We start from the raw sequence: 17,491 nt of genomic DNA on the forward strand, positions 1-17,491 counted from the left end.
ACGTTTTGTACTATGTGTGCTTAACTTGGTGCACCACTGCCTGGCCCCCAGTAAGTATATTTTATTTTCTTTCTATCGGAGCTGTTCAGCCCTACCTTGTGGTGGCACAGGAGACTGAACCTGAATCTTTGGAGTCTCAGGCATGAATGTCTTTTTGCATACGTACTGTGCTACCCCTCCTTAAATTAAAAAAAAAAAATTATTTATTACTGGCTAGAGACCAAGAGAAATTGGGAGGGGAAGGGAGATGGAGAGGGGAAGAGACAAGGAGATACCTGCAGCCCTGCCTCACCACTTGTGAAGCTTTGCCCCTGCAGGTGGGGACAAAGGGCTTGAATCTGAGTCCTTGCAAACTGTAATGTGAGCACTTAACCAGGTGCGCCACTGCTTGGCACCTCCTTTTAATTTTTTAAACACTATCTTAGGTCAGTCAGCAATCTGATGCTTTATATATTACTTGATATATGGTATGAGACTAATTTAATAGCAGTCTAAGTTTTGTTTTGTTTTTTTCTCTCACCAGGGTTATAACTGGGACTCTATGACAGCATGCTAGCAGTTGCTGGTTTTTAATTTTTTCCCCTTTATTTTTATTTTTCTTTTACTTGATAACACAGATAGAAATTGAGATAGGAGGAGGAGATAGAGAGGGAGAGAGAAAGATAGACACCTGCTTCACTGCTTCACTGCTTGTATCGTATTCCTCCTGCAGTCAGTACCAGGTAGTTGTCTACATTTCATAAGATCATACAAAACTATCTACAAAAGGGAATCAATTATTGAAGGTCAACAAGTTTTCTCACATAACATAAACTATCACAGTGAATCTTTATAAAAAGAGAATACTCACTATAATTTTCTATTCAAGTTTTAACATTAAATCTAAAGCAAATCAATGAAGTGATGGAAAATGGATTTAGCTAAATGACTTGTGAGAGCACAAGCTGAAATGAAAGTACAAAAACAATGACTTATTTGTGAGATACTAATAAAAATATAACCATAAAGTTTTCCATGCAGCAGGACACAAAGTATTTATAACTTGAAATTACCGGGAGTATCAAGGTCATTTTCTAAGTTAGTTAGTTCATCTCCACCTCCCACAACAAAGCCTTCAGGAATCTCCTCGTTAGTATCTATCTCAATATTATCATTTTCATCTGTAGGAACATGTAGCAATAATGTTAGTACATTATTTCTATTTTATATTGTCTTCCCAAAACACTGTAGAAGAAAACCACTATTTTAATGACACATTTAAATGCAGGTTTGACACAAATACCCAAGTTAAGAAATCAGCTTTGAGGCACATTTTTACAACTGAATTAATATTTGTATCATACATTTATATGTCAAAGATGAACTGTCACATTAAAACAGATGTGAATTACTGAGTTCACTGAGTTCCCATAGTTTTTGAGTCCCTGTATTTTAAAACATATCACTAGTAGCCTCTAAAAAATAGAACAACAAAATTAAGTTGGTTTGTATAAAAAAGTAACAGGATAATAGTTTAAACTTCAAACTTTTTTTTATTAGATATTAATCAGACTGGCATTACTGCTGGGCTATTTATCATGCTGTTAAGATCCCCATTTTGATTAGTGTTGCATAATACTAATTAACTGCAATGCACGCTCTTATTCTAGAGTATATTCAACCTTCTTTTACCTTTCATGCACACAGTATACTGACAAAGTAGCTTCTACTCTATAGTGGGTGTTTAGTTCAGTTTCTGCCATATATAAAGAAATTATAAACTTGTAGTTACATTTAAATAGTTTATATGAAAACTTGAATGCTTTGTACTATTAATGATATATCATCAAGTACTACAGACAAATTAAAAGACAAGATTGAGACTACAACACATGTATTCTTTTATGTAAAAGAAAGATCAAGAGAGCAACTTTCAAGACTTCAAACATGTAAAAGCAAGTATTCAAGGTCCAGGCAGTGGCATATCTGGCAGATTATACATATTACCATGTACAAGGTCCTGGGCACAAGTCTCCAATCTTTACCTGCAACTGGGAAGCTTCACAAGTGCTGAGTAATGCTGCATGAATCTTTATTTTCCTTTTCCTTTCTCTCTCTCTCTTTAAAAATATTTATTTATTTTCCCTTTTTGTTGCCCTTGTTGTTTTTTATTGTAGTTGTAGTTATTATTGTTGTTGTTGTTGATGTCATCATTGTTAGGACAGAGAGAAATGGAGAGAGGAAGACAGAGAGGGGGAGAGAAAGATAGACACCTGCAAACCTGCTTCACCATCTGTGAAGTGACTGCCCTGCAGGTGGGGAGCCAGGGGCTCAAACTGGGATCCTTCAGCTGGTCCTTGCCCTTTGAGCCACATGCGTTTAACTCACTACGCTATCATCCAACTTCCTTTTCTTTCTTTCTTTTATCTCTTCCCTCCCTACCTCCGTCTCCTTTCTTTCTCTGTTTTCCTTTCTCACTTTTATTAGAGAGGAAGAGATAAATTGAGAGAGGACGGGGAGATAGAGAACTGGATTCAAGTTTCTATTTCCCACTGGCAGAGAGAAGCTTCACAGGTGGTGAAGTAGTGTTGCAAGTGTCTTTCTCTTCAGCCTCCCTGTCTCCCCTTCCCCCTCAATTTATGTCTCTCTCCTTCTTCTTCTAGCGTTTGCCCTATGTCTCTCTCCAATAAAAATAAATAAAATTTAAAAGGAGTAATTAAAAAAAAAGGCAGCCTAAGAGTAGTTAAATGAAACATGCACAAAGCCCCAGCACTACTAAAACAAACAAAAAATAATGTATTAGTAGGGAATATTTATTAACTCTCTGGACCAACATATTTTTTTCTAAGTAGAATTTAAATTTAAAGCTAAACTTCTAGTATACAAATCAAATTATTGTCATCTCTTTAAATATATAATATTCAGAATCCATAATTATTGGTCTGTATTACTTTATTTGCACAGCACCAACAACCTGAATGTAAAGTTTGTAAAACTAAATTATCATCATTTACTACAGGATATGTGCAGAGAAATTATGTAATAGAAGTGTTTAATGTAAAAATGAAGACTTCTCATTCCCATGTGTTTATTTTCTCTTTTTTTTTTTTTTTGCCAGAGCACTGCTCAGCTCTTGTTATAGTATTTCTGAGAATGAACTTGGGACTTCTTTTTTTTTTTAAAATATTTATTTTATTTATTTATTCCCTTTTGTTGCCCTTGTTTTATTGCTGTAGTTATTATTGTTGTTGTCATTGTTGGATAGGACAGAGAGAAATGGAGAGAGGAGGGGAAGACAGAGAGGAAGAGAGAAAGATAGACACCTGCAGACCTGCTTCACCGCCTGTGAAGCGACTCCCCTGCAGGTGGGGAGCCGGGGTTCGAACGGGGATCCTTATGCCGGTCCTTGTGCTTTGCGCCACCTGCGCTTAACCCGCTGCACTACAGCCCGACTCCCGAACTTGGGACTTTTAAGCCTCGGACATGAAAGTCTATTGCATGACTACTAAGCTCTACCTCCATAACCCTTTGGGTTTATTTTTATTTTATTTATTTTTATTTCTTCACAAGAACAAAGAGAGACAGAAGATGCCAGAGCATCATTATGGCATATGCTATGCTGGGAATTAAACTCAGGACCTCATGCTTTTAAGTCTAGCACTCTATACTCACTATGTCAACCTCCCTGGGCTACTCATATACTTAATTTTGAACAATAAGTTTGCTTTGTTTTGTTTTTGTCACCAGTTATTTCCGGGATATTACAACTCCACACTGCCAGTGGCCATTTTTTCTTTCTTCTCTTCTTCCCTCCCCTCCCCTCCCCTCCCCTCCCCTCCCCTCCCCTCCCCTCCCCTCCCCTCTCTTTCCTTTCCCTTTCTTTTATTTCCTTTCCCTTCCCTTCCCCCCTTCTCTTTCCTCATTTCTCTTTCTCCTTCCTTCCTTCCTTCCTTCCTTCCTTTTTCCCTTTCTCTTTTCTTTCTTTTTTTTTTTTTTCTGATAGAGACAGAAATAAATGGAAGAGGAGAGAATAGGAAACAAAAAGAGATTCATGGGGCCAGGCAGTGAGGCACATCATACTAAGTGCAAGAACCCACGCAAGGATCTGAGTTTGAGCCCTCGCTCCCCCACTTTCAGGGGGATCTGCTTTACAAGTGGTGAAGCAGATCTGCAGGTATTTTATTTTCTGAAATGTATTTTAAGAAAGTTTATCCTCAGTTGTTATAAATCATGTCAAAACATAGTTTGGAAAAGAGCAACAATTATTTTCTGCCTTATTTTAGCTAGGATTTTTTTTTTTGTAACATATCAATAGATTGTAAACTTTATGTATTGGATGCAACATTTTGAAGTTGGAATAAAAACTCTGAAAAACATCCACTGTAGATTTCTGAGTTGTCTGTAAACTGTTATACAAGATTCTTTAGCTCACCTCCAGATGCCTTTGACCTTTCTTTCAACTTTTCTGCAGCCATTTCACCATAGCTGGGAAGTTCTGACATCTTCACTCCAGATCGAGCTTCTGCTATTAGCTGACGAGCTCTCTCTCTCAGCTGCCGACGTCGCTCTTCATCTTGCTGCTAAGATATATTGAACAGTTGCCAACTCAGTAATTGACAGAAATGCAATTTCATTTTCAATCTGATGATCATGATAGTAACTGGTTTACAGCATGGTGCTTGGCCCACATTATAAATAGGATGCTCTATATCAGTTGGATGTCACACTATTTTTAAGACATCCCAGAATCAGATTTTTAAAAAATTATTATATACTAAAGTGTCTGTTAAAAATTCAAACTAACCTTTAAAGAATATTTGGCTATACTAACACAAAGCAGATATATATATATATATATATATGTATAAATATAATTGTATATCTTCATCTATATATATATACACATATTACTTAAGTGATAACACAGTAGGAACTATATTAATAATAAAAACTAATAGTATCACATTACTGTAAACAGAATTTCCATTAATACCTTATGTTTAAAAATATAATTTAAATTTTTGTATTTTCATAACATCTAGTGCACTGGCTCAAAGACACCTTTGCTAGCACAGAAAATGTCGCTATGCCATGTTTATCAAATATAGGAAATAGTATTTTAGAAGAGGCTAGTATATTAGTTATACTTATTACGGTTGGTAGCTTTTAAATAAAAGTCATGTAACTAATGCACTAGCCATATTCCTATTCCTTATCTTCATAGATGTACAACAAGAAAAAGTACAATTTAATGTTAATTTTTTGTACTTAAAAGTTTTTATTTTTTATGGGCGAGTGAGTCTGAGAAAGGGATAGGCCAGTCCATTGTTTGGTCAGCATGTTGGGGACAGAACTTGGACCTCAGGCATACAAGCATGGGCTCTACCCACTGGGCACCCAATTGCTGTTGTTTTTGTTATTTAAAATAACTAAAACTATACAAAAAAATAGATAACTTAAGTCTTTGCTTACTAAAAAAGGTTGTCACAATAGCAAATAATTAATTAAAAATTGCTTCTTAAGCTGGAAGTACATAGAATAAGGTACTATCATGACAAAACTAAGCCTGGAATGTTTTAGCCCTAACACGTCTTTGCAGAGTTGTCTTCCCTTAACCTTTACCAAGTGCCATAAAAACCTCATTTCTACTTATTTATACAGAATTTTGTCATCTCTTCTTTTCTTTCTTTCCTTCATTTCTTTCTTTCATTCATTCGTTATTTCTCTGTTTCTTTTCTTTTTTTTATTGCCACCAGGAATTTTCTTGGGCTTGGTGTCTGCTTTATGAACCCATTGCTCCCAGCTGACAAGTTTTCTTTTCTTTCCTTTTCTCCCTCTTTCCTTTTTTCTTTCTATTTTATTTGATAGAACAGAGAGAAATTGAGATGGGAGGGGGAGGTAGGGAGAGATAAAGATAGATACTTGCAGGCCTGCTTCAACATCATGAAGCATCCCCACTGCAGGTGGGTAGCAAGGGCTCAAACCCAGGTGCTTGTGCATGGTAGTATGTTTGCTCAAATGGGTGCACCACCGCCTGGTCCCCATTTTGTCTTTTTAGAATGTTCTTTTTTCATTTAAAGTTCTAACTCATTCTCCAAGATTAAATTTAATCAACTTAACTTTTCCTATCTTTCTCCTCCACATTGGTGAAAATAAGTTCTCTTTGCTGTTTCTTAGTACCCATGTAAGTATGACTTTTTGCCTCTAGGGGTATCTCTAGGGTTTGGTGCTTGCATTATGAGTTCACTGTTCCTGAAGGCCATTTTTACCACTTTTGTTGCCCTTGTTGTTTTTGGATAGGACAGAGAGAAATCGAGAGAGGAGAAAACAAAGAGGGGGAGAGGAAGATAAGACACCTGCAGACCTGCTTCACTGCCCGTAAAGTGACCCCCCTGAAGGTGGGGGATCCAGGGGCTCGAACCAGGATGCTTGCGCTGGTCCTTGCATTTCATGCCTTGTGCGCTTAACCTGTTGCACTACCACCTGGTCTCCTACATCACTACTTTTTTTTTTTTTATATTTATTTTATTTATTTATTCCCTTTTTTTGCCCTTGTTGTTTTATTGTTGTAGTTATTATTGTTGTTGTCGTTGTTGGATAGGACATAGAGAAATGGAGAGAGGAGGGGAAGACAGAGAGGAGGAGAGAAAGATAGACACCTGCAGACCTGCTTCACCGCCTGTGAAGCGACTCCCCTGCAGGTGGGGAGCCGGGGTTCGAACCGGGATCCTTATGCCGGTCCTTGTGCTTTGCGCCACCTGCACTTAATCTGCTGCGCTACAGCCCGACTCCCACATCACTACTTTTTATAGAAATAGGAGATAGTCCATTTGGTAGAGAACACACTCCCTCATCCTTTATGGGGAGGTAGTGGTTTACAGTATAGTTTTTTACACCTAGAAGAAAAGATTTTAAAATGCATGACATCCCAGGTTCCAGCACCAGCAACACATGGGAACATCTGTACCAGAGGAAACTTCAAACTGGAATGGTGTTATAGTTTCTCCCTCTCTCTTTCTATCTACCTGAAATGATAATAATAACAGTAACAATAATAATAATAAAAAGTGGCTGGAAAGAAGCTTAGTAGACTTAAAAGTATGAGGTTTTGGGTTCAAATGCCAACATGGTTATGCTAGAGTGATGTTTTGATTCTTTAACTCTCTCATTAGTAAACAAATGAAAAAAAATCTAATAAGTGCACTAGAACAGTGGTACTTAGCATAGGCACAAAAAGTACCAGTGGGCAAAATAATATTCACCAGTTACATTATACCTATTAAAATGCCACTGTCTCAGTAGAATCATACCACTTAAAGGCAGGAGCTACATCTGACTTGTCCTTGGATCTCTGGTCATTAGTACTTAATTTGTAATAGCTATATAAATTTCAAACATAAAATTTACAGACGGTATCATGGTTTTGAGTAGTGCCTGAAGAATGATCAGGATGTGAGACAGGCAGAAGTCAGAGGCGGGTAAGTTAGGTGGGTTGATGCAGAAGAGACTACAAGGTAGGAACAGTAGCAAAACATAAAGGCAAGAAAGTATGTTGTGGGGAGTACAACTTATTTTCCTGAGCATATAAAATGACAGAAAGCTGACACAAACAATAAAGTTGGAAAACCTTGTTCAACAAGGTGAAGTACTATATTTTTTAACAATTTTATTTATTTATTTGGGTAGAGACAAAGAGAAGTAGAGAGGGTAGTGGGGAGATCAAGAGAGAGTTAGAGAGACACCTGCAGACCTGCTTCAGTGAAGCTTTCCCCCTGCAGGTAGGGGCTGGGGGCTTGAACCCAGCTCCTTGTACATTGTAGCATGTGCATTCAACCATGTGCGCCACCACCTGGCCCCAAGTACTTTATTTTTATTCTTCAGTGAGGATCAATTCAAACCCTTAGTGTTTGCCTTTTTCCTTTCTTTGATTATATTTTTGTTTAAGTGAGTGACCAATCAGAGGCATATTTATAAAATACTGATCTGACAACAGTGTTTAAGATGATCTGGCATGGAGGGACTGACAGGAGTCTAAATAGAAAGCTTTACCATACTTCAAAAAAAATTATGAGATCCAGAACTAAGATAATGACAATGGGAGTGGAAAGAGGTAAATTTAAGAATTAGAAATAGAACTAGCACCTGTATCTATTCTTCTTATTTACTTATTTATTTTTAAGATAGAGCTAAAGAGGTAAGGGTGGGGTGGGGGGGGGAGGAAAAGTGAGTGAGAGTGAGAGAGAGAGAGAGAGAGAGAGAGGAGACCCCACAACATTGTAGCTTCCTTCAATATGGTGGGGGCTGGGCTTAAGCCTAGATTATGCACATAGCAAAAATAGCACACTATTGAAGTGAGCTATTCTGCTAAACCTGTATTCATTCTTGATAACTGATTAGAAGTGGAGAAAAGAAAAAAAAGAGCCTATTAGCGGTTTTAAACATGGGAAAATTATAGAACTATAGTGTTAAAAAATAGAAGCAGAAAAAATAAGAGGAGGTATAAGAAGAAAGGAAGATTAACTTTTGAATAACAGAAATGTTCCCTCTTTCTAGAGATGCCAAGACATCTATGTAAAGATATTAATTGGCAGCTGGGAAGTGAAAGTGATTTTATGAAGTGAAGTAAGACAATGACTTCAGAGCTGGTAACTAAAGTTACAGGACTATATGAAAATACCTTGAGAAGCATAGTAGTAAATGAAGAAATACTAAATAAACTTGGATAACACCAATGTTAAATAGAAAAACAAAATAGCGGGAGATGGGCGGTGGCGCAGCAGGTTAAGCACACAAGGCAGAAAGTGCACAGACTGGCATCAGGATCCCGATTCAAGGCCCCGGCTCCCCACCTGCAGGGGGGGTCACTTCACAAGATGTGAAGCAGGTCTGCAGGTGTCTATCTTCCTCTCTCCCTCTCTGTCTTCCCCTCCTCTCTCTAATTCTCTCTGCCTTATCCAACAACAATGACAGCAATAACAACAACAACAACAACAAAAAAACAATAAACAAAAGTGGAAAAATTAAAAAAAAAAAAAAGAAAGAAAAACAAAATAGAATGAGAAAGAAAACTATAGTCTGGATGTATCCTGAAAATCAAAGTAGAAGAAGCTTTTGTGGAAAGTAGTGTAACCAAATATAGTAAATGTTAGAACTTTACTAATAGTATAAACATCAGAAAGTAGAAAAAAAAAAAGAGTAATTTAGGTTGCTGGATAAAATCACTTGGGAATGATGTAGATTCTGTATTAAAGACCTAGACTTTTTTTTTTTTAAGTTTTACACACACACACACGTGTTATTTTCCCTTTTGTTGTTCTTGTTGTTGTAGCCTTGTTGTGGTTATTACTGTTGTTGTTGATGTTGTTCATTGTTGGATAGGACAGAGAGAAATGGAGAGAGGAGGGGAAGACAGAGAGGGGGAGGGAAAGATAGACACCTGCAGACCTGCTTCACCGCCTGTGAAGCGACTCCCCTGCAGGTGGGGAGCTGGAGGCTCCAACCGGGATCCTGATGCTGGTCCTTGGGCTTTGTGCCACGTGCACTTAACATGCTGCACTATCACCCAGCTCCTGACAATTTTTTTTTTTGCCTCCAGGGTTATTGCTGAGGCTCAGTGCCTGCACCATGAATCCACTGCTCCTGGAGGCCATTTTCCCCCCTTTGTTGCCCTTGTTGTTGTAGCCTTCTTGTGGTTATTATTGTTGTTGTTGATGTCATTCGTTATTGGATAGGACCGAGAGAAATGGAGAGAGGAGGGGAAGTCAGAGAGGGGAGAGAAAGATATCGACACCTGCAGACCTGCTTCACCGCTTGTGAAGCGACACCCCTGCAGGTGGGGAGCTGGGGGCTCAAACTGGGATCCTTGAGCTGGACCTTGCGCATTGTGCCACGTGCGCTTAACCTGTTGCGGTACCGCCAGACTCCTGACAATTTTTTTTAACAAGAATTGATATGGTATGTAATGAAAGCTGTCAAACTTAATGAGCATATATTAATAAACAGCTTGATAGTGAAATTAAGATCGAGGCTCCCAACAATCTGAAACAATCTTATAAATCAACAATTTCTTAAAAAAATAATTTGGCTAAAAACAATCCATTATGATCTTTAAAAAGTTCTAGCAATGTACAAATTAACTTGAGGTAGCTTTTAAGGCGATTCCCTAAAAATATAATTAAAGGGGAGTTATTTTGTTTTTCAGTGGGAACTAAATTTTATTTAATAATCTTTTTGTTTATAAGGGGGGGGTAGTTGATAGTTTACAGTGTTGATGCATGTGTACAATTTCTCATCTCCCTGTGAAAGTTCTTTGCAGAACAGTCTCATCTATAACCTAGGTCCTTTTAGATCATCATGATGTACCAGGACCCTAGGGAATTTAATTTTAAGGTTTTAATAGTCTTGAATTAACAAGGCAGCTCACCTGGGAGGGTGCCTACACTACCATGTATGTCATACAGGTTCAAGTCAATCTCTTAACACAATGAGGAAAATTTTGGTGCTGTGGTTATCTCTCTCTCTCACTCCCTTTCTATTTTTATTTGATAGGATAGAGAGAAACTGAGATGATAGCAAGAAGAAGTATACTCACTCGGGAGTCGGGCGGTAGTGCAGTGGGTTAAGTGCATGTGGCGCAAAGTACAAGGACCAGCTTAAGGATCCCAGTTCGAGCCCCTGGCTCCCCACCTGCAGGGGAGTCACTTCACAGGTGGTGAAGCAGGTCTGCAGGTGTCTGTCTTTCTCTCCCCCTCTCTGTCTTCCCCTCCTCTCTCCATTTCTCTCTGTCCTATCCAACAATGACGACATCAATAACAACAGTAATAACTACAACAATAAAACAACCAGGGCAACAAAAGGGAATAAATAAATATTAAAAAAAAACAAAACCAACTTTGTCTTTCATAAAATAATGTTGGTCATGGCAAGGTTTATCAAATGTTTTAAAGTTTTAGGGAAATACTTGATGGGGAACTGGCTATTCATATTATGCTGTGCCAGATTGCAAATTTTCCAAAGTTGGCTACAAAACTATTCTTATCTGATATCTTCCCTGAAATGTGACTTTTGTCATTCTTTTATTAAGAAATTGAATTTAGTAGCCTGAGAGATGGCACAGTGGATAAAGCATTGGACCTTCAAGCATGTGGTCCCAAGTTCAATACCTGGCAGCACATGTACCAGAGTGATGTCTGGTGTTCTCTTTCTCTTTCTCTCCCTATCTTTCTCATTAATAAATAAAATCTTAACAAAAATAAGTGGAGTTTAGGTCTTCTCCCCTAGAATCTGGGAAAGCTTAAAGAACTCTTCAGCAGGGCTAGGCAGTGGTGCATCCGGTTAAACGCACACGTTATAGTGCACAAGGACCCAGGTTCAAGTCCCTAGCTCCCCCCTGCAGAGGGAAAGCTTCACAAGTGGTGAAGTAGGGCTGCAGATGTCTCTCTCCCTCTGTCTCCTCCTTCCCTCTTGATTTCTGGCTGTTTCTATCCAATAAATAAAGATAATAAAAAAAATTAAAAAATATATATAATAGAAGTCTTCAGCTACTCTTTGCCTTTAGCCACACTGAGTCATCCCCAGTTGTTTTGAGTTTCCTCAAATGAAGTCACAAATGCCAGAGACAAAGTATTCTCACTGTGTCCTGTCTGAAAACCTAACTCACATAATCTTTATAAAAACACTTTTGTTATACCACTGATTTGGGGATTTTTCTACCTCAATAGTAATTAGAATATATGCTTTTTCACACTACACAGATTACCTCCTAGTTTTAAGACAAATTGTTAATGATAAGCTAACCTAAAGATAATTGTAAAACAGAACCAATCAGGGTTATGGGGCCATTGATCTAGTAGTGAGTCTTAGCATCAGTAATGCTGAGTCAACCATATGTTAGATGCTATCTGGTATGAAGCACATTATGCACATATCACATATTTTATCCCTTTTGTTGCCCTTATTGTCTTATTGTTGTAGTTATTATTATTGTTGTTATTGATGTCATCGTTGTTGGATAGGGCAGAGAGAAATGGAGAAAGGAGGGGAAGACAGAGAGGGGGAGAGAAATATGCAGACCTGCTTCACAGCCTGTGAAGCGACTCCCTGCAGGTGGGGAGCGGGGGCTTGAACCACGATCCTTAAGCCAGTCCTTACACTTTGCATTACCTGCCCTTAACCCATTGTGCTACCACCCAACTCCCCACATCACATATTTTAAGTGATTAAAGTTCTTAAATATAACTCTCAATTTATCATTATCACAGAGGATAGAGAAGTATAACAAAAGACACAAGTAAGCAATCAAACAAACCCAGAAGGTAAGATATTCAGGACAACTAACTAGTTATCTTAATAATAGAACATTATGAAAACATGTAGTGCAAAAACCAATGAACCAATCACAAGTTCAAACTTAAAAAGGGATTTAAGCCAGATATGATGTACTGTTCTGTGTTAAATACTAAGTTTAGACAGAGCAACTGTAAAGGATCTATAGAATCAACTAAAGAAATTAAGTATAATCAAGTATTAAATGAGAGGAAAAGCAACTTAAATTTAAGAAGTTTTAATAGGGTGGTGGCACAACAGGTTAAGCACACATAATACAAAGCACAGCTGGAGTTCCTGACTCCCTACTTACAGGGGCGGTTGCTTCACAAATGGAGAAGCAGATCTGCAGGTGTCTGTCTTTCTCTCCCTCTATCTGCCTTCCCCTCTCTATTTCTCTCTGTCCTATTGAATAAAGAAAAAAAAGTTTTAATAGTAATAACCTCATTTCAGCAAATAAGTACATAAATATTTATGTAATAAAATAATCTTCTTCTAGCGTTTGCCCTTCTTCCGTAGCCAGTCAACATAATGAACAGTATTCACAGTTTGTCATGTTGGAGGTATTATGGTGTGGAAATGAAATGATTTTGTTTTCTTCTAATTTTGTATAATCTGCATGTATTAGTCTTGTAATAAAAGTTACTTGCTTGGATGAAGGAAGGAAAGAGATGGTAGAATTCCTGAGAGTGGGTGGTGGCAAATAAAGAGTGGTCTAACAATAAAGGGCAACTTTCTTAGTATTTGAAGGCACAATTTATTTGTATTAGTGAAATAGAATGTTCTAGTTTGGTTGAAATGGAAGGTGCAAGAATAAAATACAAAAATCCTCAATTCACTATTAATAATTTTGAACCTAGAAAGTATATGAATATTAGAAATGTAGGGTTGATAATGCTACCCTTGGATTGCTAATGTTTCCTGAACTTTTACATGCTAAGAGGTTTTCATATGCATGATCTAATTTAATTTTAATAAGCCATTTTTTTTTTTTACCTATTATACTTTTTTGGTTTATAGGTCCAAGGTCAGAGCTAGAACTAATATCAAAGCCAAAAGGCCAACTCTGGTTCTATTTGATTTTAGAGCCCTTGCTCTTAACCAGCAAACTATTTGGTCTCAAAAGTATCAAATTACATGACTGACTGAGGAAAATTGAGCTTTTACTAAACTTTCATCTTTCAAACTTAAGAAAAGTTAAGAGCACTAATAAAAAACCATTATTTGATATGCCTCAAGCAACTATGTTTAAGTGAATTTCACTGCATGAATAATAACTTCTTGCAGACCTGGAATTTGGTGATTCAACTAAGATGAAGTAGTTTTGGACTATCATAACTGAGTTAAAATGAAGTAAATGAACCTACCATTCTGAATATGAAATAGGAACTTTTTTTTTTTCCTCCATAAGCTATCACCTCCCCTTGGTCTTCCCTTCCTCCCTCAATAAGACTCCCATCTGCAAATGTTTCTGAGAGCTTACTGAGAGTGCAATTTAAAGCAGGCAATCATTAATAAAACCAACTCTAAATACTAATTAGGGACACTTTATCAATTTCCATGTAAATTGTTTGTTTGTACCTATTTACCCATCATTGTTCTCTATACAATAGAAAAAATGCAAATGAACAAATCAGAATGCAGTCCTAATGGGACTTTCTGTTTATAACCATTAGCCCAGAGGTGTGCTGTAATTCAATTCTCAAGTAGCAAGATTTAGCCTCATTAACAGACTGCAAGGGCAGGTTACAACTCATAAAACCCTACAGTAAACAAAGTTTATGGACACAGCACAAAATCTTGAGCCTGATTGACAGAATTCTAGTTCCCTATCAGATTGCCTTGATTTACTTTTCTACTAATGTCCTAACACCACAGAGACAATTTTGCTTGGGCCTAGAAGCTCTCCAGTGGGATGGCATATCTGTATTATTTGTTTTCTCATCCATTAACTTCCCTTAAGACAAAGAACCAACTGAGAAAATAGGAATTAATTGTTAAGGTCAGAAAGAAAGCTTTTAATTACAGCAATTGGTAATTCAACCAATTTAACTATTGTATTAATTTCCATATAAATAAACAATTATCCTAACTTTCACACAGGTGACATTAAATGTCAGTTTCTGTGCTAATATTTTAAAATAGCAACAAAATCTATACATCTTTTACTCAAAAGAGACAGTTCTTATGTCAAAGGTATAGGATAATAAATATTTCATTATTTTTGTATAGAATTCAGAGAAAATAGTCAAGTATGTAGATAATAACTATTCCTGATAAAAATGGTTTCCCTAAACTTATCCTTGTACAGAAATGTTTTGCTGCTGTTTTGACCATTCCACATTCAAAAGAAGATGGAGACTTAAAAAAACTTTTTCACCAGAGTGGAGAGATAAGCTAATTTGGAAGATGTCTATCAATTAAAGAAAAAAGAAAAAAGAATACTTAAAATGTTCAATATAAGGAAACATACATAATTCTTCACTTATCTGCCTAGTCTAAAATACTTACAATGAAGTAGTCAGGTTCTCTATGCCAAAAAATTGTTTTGAAGACATTTACTTTTTTCTACACTGCATTATATATCAACCAGTTAGATATTGTAGGATAATCTAGCTTTTGTATTCTTTAGAGGGTCTGGTGGAAACTGTATTTTTGGAAGGTCTCTCTTCTGGCAACTATCTTTTCCAAGTTACAATAAATTTTTAAGTAAATACCAGTTTTGTGTCTCTGCACAGTGTTTTCATACAGATGTCCCATTTACTAACAACTCTGTAAGTATTATGTGAGCATTATGATTTGTTAGAAATTTAATCTCGGTTTAATGCACTGCTTAAGGTTATATATGTTGTAAATGGCAAGAATTAAAAAAAAATCATCATCGGATCAAAATTCAAAGTATTGGTCCTGTTACTCAAGTTATGCTTGATATCTTTTCCTATGACCTTAGTATTTTAAAATATTTTCTTAAAACCTATTTTAACTTTTAGCTGAGCTATAAAATCAGCTTAAACTTCCCATTTGTTCTACTGAATAGAGAGGTGAACAGAAACTAACTTGTTTAAAATCATTTAAAGCTTAGGATCCTGATCTTAAATTATAAGCTTTCAGAAAAGTGCTAAATGTGGAACATTTAAGGTTTATTCTTCTCTTTACTAACATCCTAAACATAAGGTAAAAGTCTTCTTATGTGTTAAGAGTTTGTATTTCTGTATCATAGATTGAAAATTTTCAAATATAGAAGATAGATCAGAAGTGACCACGTTGGACATGAGTTGAAAAAAATATATGGTCCTTTCACAGCATATTTTTAAGGTATCGTTTTCTTCTAATTCTGAAATGGTCTACAATCTGCCATAAATAGATGCACTAGTAAAACTTGACAATTTAATGACAAACTCTCCAAGAATAAGTAATGTAATTCCTTGTTTCCTTTTCCATAAAAATGTATTGGTATGCAATTTTTATATTTCACAGTTCACCGACATCTAGGCAAGCTTTCTTCCACTGCTTCAATGGTGCTACTTTTAATTTTATCCTCCTTAGTCGTAGTAATTAAAGTGATCAGCAGTGGCATCCCAGCGGCTTTGACACAGCTACAACCCCCCAGCAGACTTTTGCTTTTAAGGAAAAGAAGAAAAAGACCAGAGTTTCATTTCACAGAGAACAAGAAAATCAAGCTTCTCCAATCCTCAACTTTATTCAGCTGTTCTTTCAACAGCCTTTGGATCTTAAGAATCAAATAAAAATGGCTGCCATGGGGGGTCCTTTTTATGCTTGCCGCATATGTCACTAACAGACTACTTTAACCAAAATATGATGCCATGGATTTGTGAAGGTGAATTAAAACATAAGAAACTACCATTGTAGTTGCTGAGCTCATTACTCACCCATGGGTGTCTTTCATAATCTTAAATAATTTTATCAATTAATTGAAAAATATAGATTAAGATCTTAAGAAATATGTCTACACACATTTTGTGAAATAAGCTTTAACATAACTTTAACTACTATTTAATGCTTGGCCCGTGTACTTTAAATATAAAATTTAGTAGTTACTACAAAAGTTTAAGAGCTAGCTTTTAATACATGTGTACTTAAGGCTTCAATACAACTTTAAAAATATATATTATTTCAATATTCATCACTCTATAGATGTGTATCTTTTCTCTGTAAAGTTGTATTTACTACAGAACAAAGAACCCAACAAAGAAATTCATAATTTCATACCCTGTGTTTCACTTAAAAATATCCTAGTTTACTTGTGCTATCTTAGTATTTCATATAGGCTTAGTAACAGGGATTTTCTAATTGGGTTAAATACATTTTACCTTGTCTATTTTTTTAATAGGCTAGTATTTCACAAGATTCTTTTTCTTAAACTCGTCCACGAGTCCTCAACTTTGTAGTAAATTAAGAGAAAGAACTTGACTACTACCCTTTCATCATTAAACAGGAAGCAAGGCTCTATTATTATCCATTCAGAAAGGACCAAAAAAAAAAAAAAAAAAGATTCTGTGCTTGTCCAGAGGCAAGGATTACCAAAGTGCACAAGTGCACCTATTCACTTGCAATTTAAGATACAATAAAAATAAAAATAAATACAAGATCTTTAAAGTTTTGTGTAAACTACATATTTTACTGGCAACTTTATAGCTCTTGACTGAATGAACAGAATTTAGAGTAGAACATTAAAACCGTTCAGTAGATTGTTTTAACCCATTTCAAACTTTTCTTATGCTGGCTTGTAATATAAGTAGACATGCTTATAAATGGCCACACCTGCTCATTTCTCCGGGGATAGTCTGATCTCTGTTTCTCTAACAAAGAAAGAAAGGGGGGAAAAAATCAGCCTTTCTTGTTGCAAAACAGAGTGGAAAGTCAAAATCTTTCTCAAGTTTGCCCCATCTGGTCAGATTAAATCTTTGATCAACCCTGGGGATTACATTTATTTTTGTAGTAGCTATTAAAGTTTGAATTTGTTTAAAATACATAGGCAAAATATTAACCAGCATGTGAAGTTAAGTTTGAGATCTAGTTTTTAATATATGAGTAGATTCAGAAATTTAAATTTCAGAATTCAGAATTTAGACTTCATTAGTATTCAGTTCATGAACTCAGGTATATTACTCACTTTAGGCATATATTTTTGGTCCAAGATACTGCAACTATTACATTTAATTGTAGC

The 17,491-nt window shown here is 36.2% G+C and overlaps 1 protein-coding gene across 7 annotated transcripts in view; it reads right to left on the minus strand.

Annotated features, from left to right (window-relative positions):
* The window catches only part of EHBP1 (EH domain binding protein 1), a 406,607-nt gene that overhangs the window by 62,179 nt on the left and 326,937 nt on the right, over nt 1–17,491 (minus strand). For 3 of the 7 annotated variants that reach the window (XM_060187205.1, XM_007539625.3, XM_060187207.1), the window contains 2 exons: nt 4,412–4,559; nt 1,053–1,160 (listed from right to left, as the gene is read on the minus strand). In XM_060187205.1, coding sequence (XP_060043188.1) covers nt 1,053–1,160; nt 4,412–4,559 — 256 coding nt within the window. The remainder of the gene's footprint in view (nt 1–1,052; nt 1,161–4,411; nt 4,560–17,491) is intronic. The other 4 variants (XM_060187208.1, XM_007539628.3, XM_060187206.1 and 1 more) reach the window with 3 other exon arrangements.

Source organism: Erinaceus europaeus, chromosome 3 (assembly GCF_950295315.1).
Source record: "Erinaceus europaeus chromosome 3, mEriEur2.1, whole genome shotgun sequence".
NCBI classification, from domain to species: Eukaryota; Metazoa; Chordata; class Mammalia; order Eulipotyphla; family Erinaceidae; genus Erinaceus; species Erinaceus europaeus.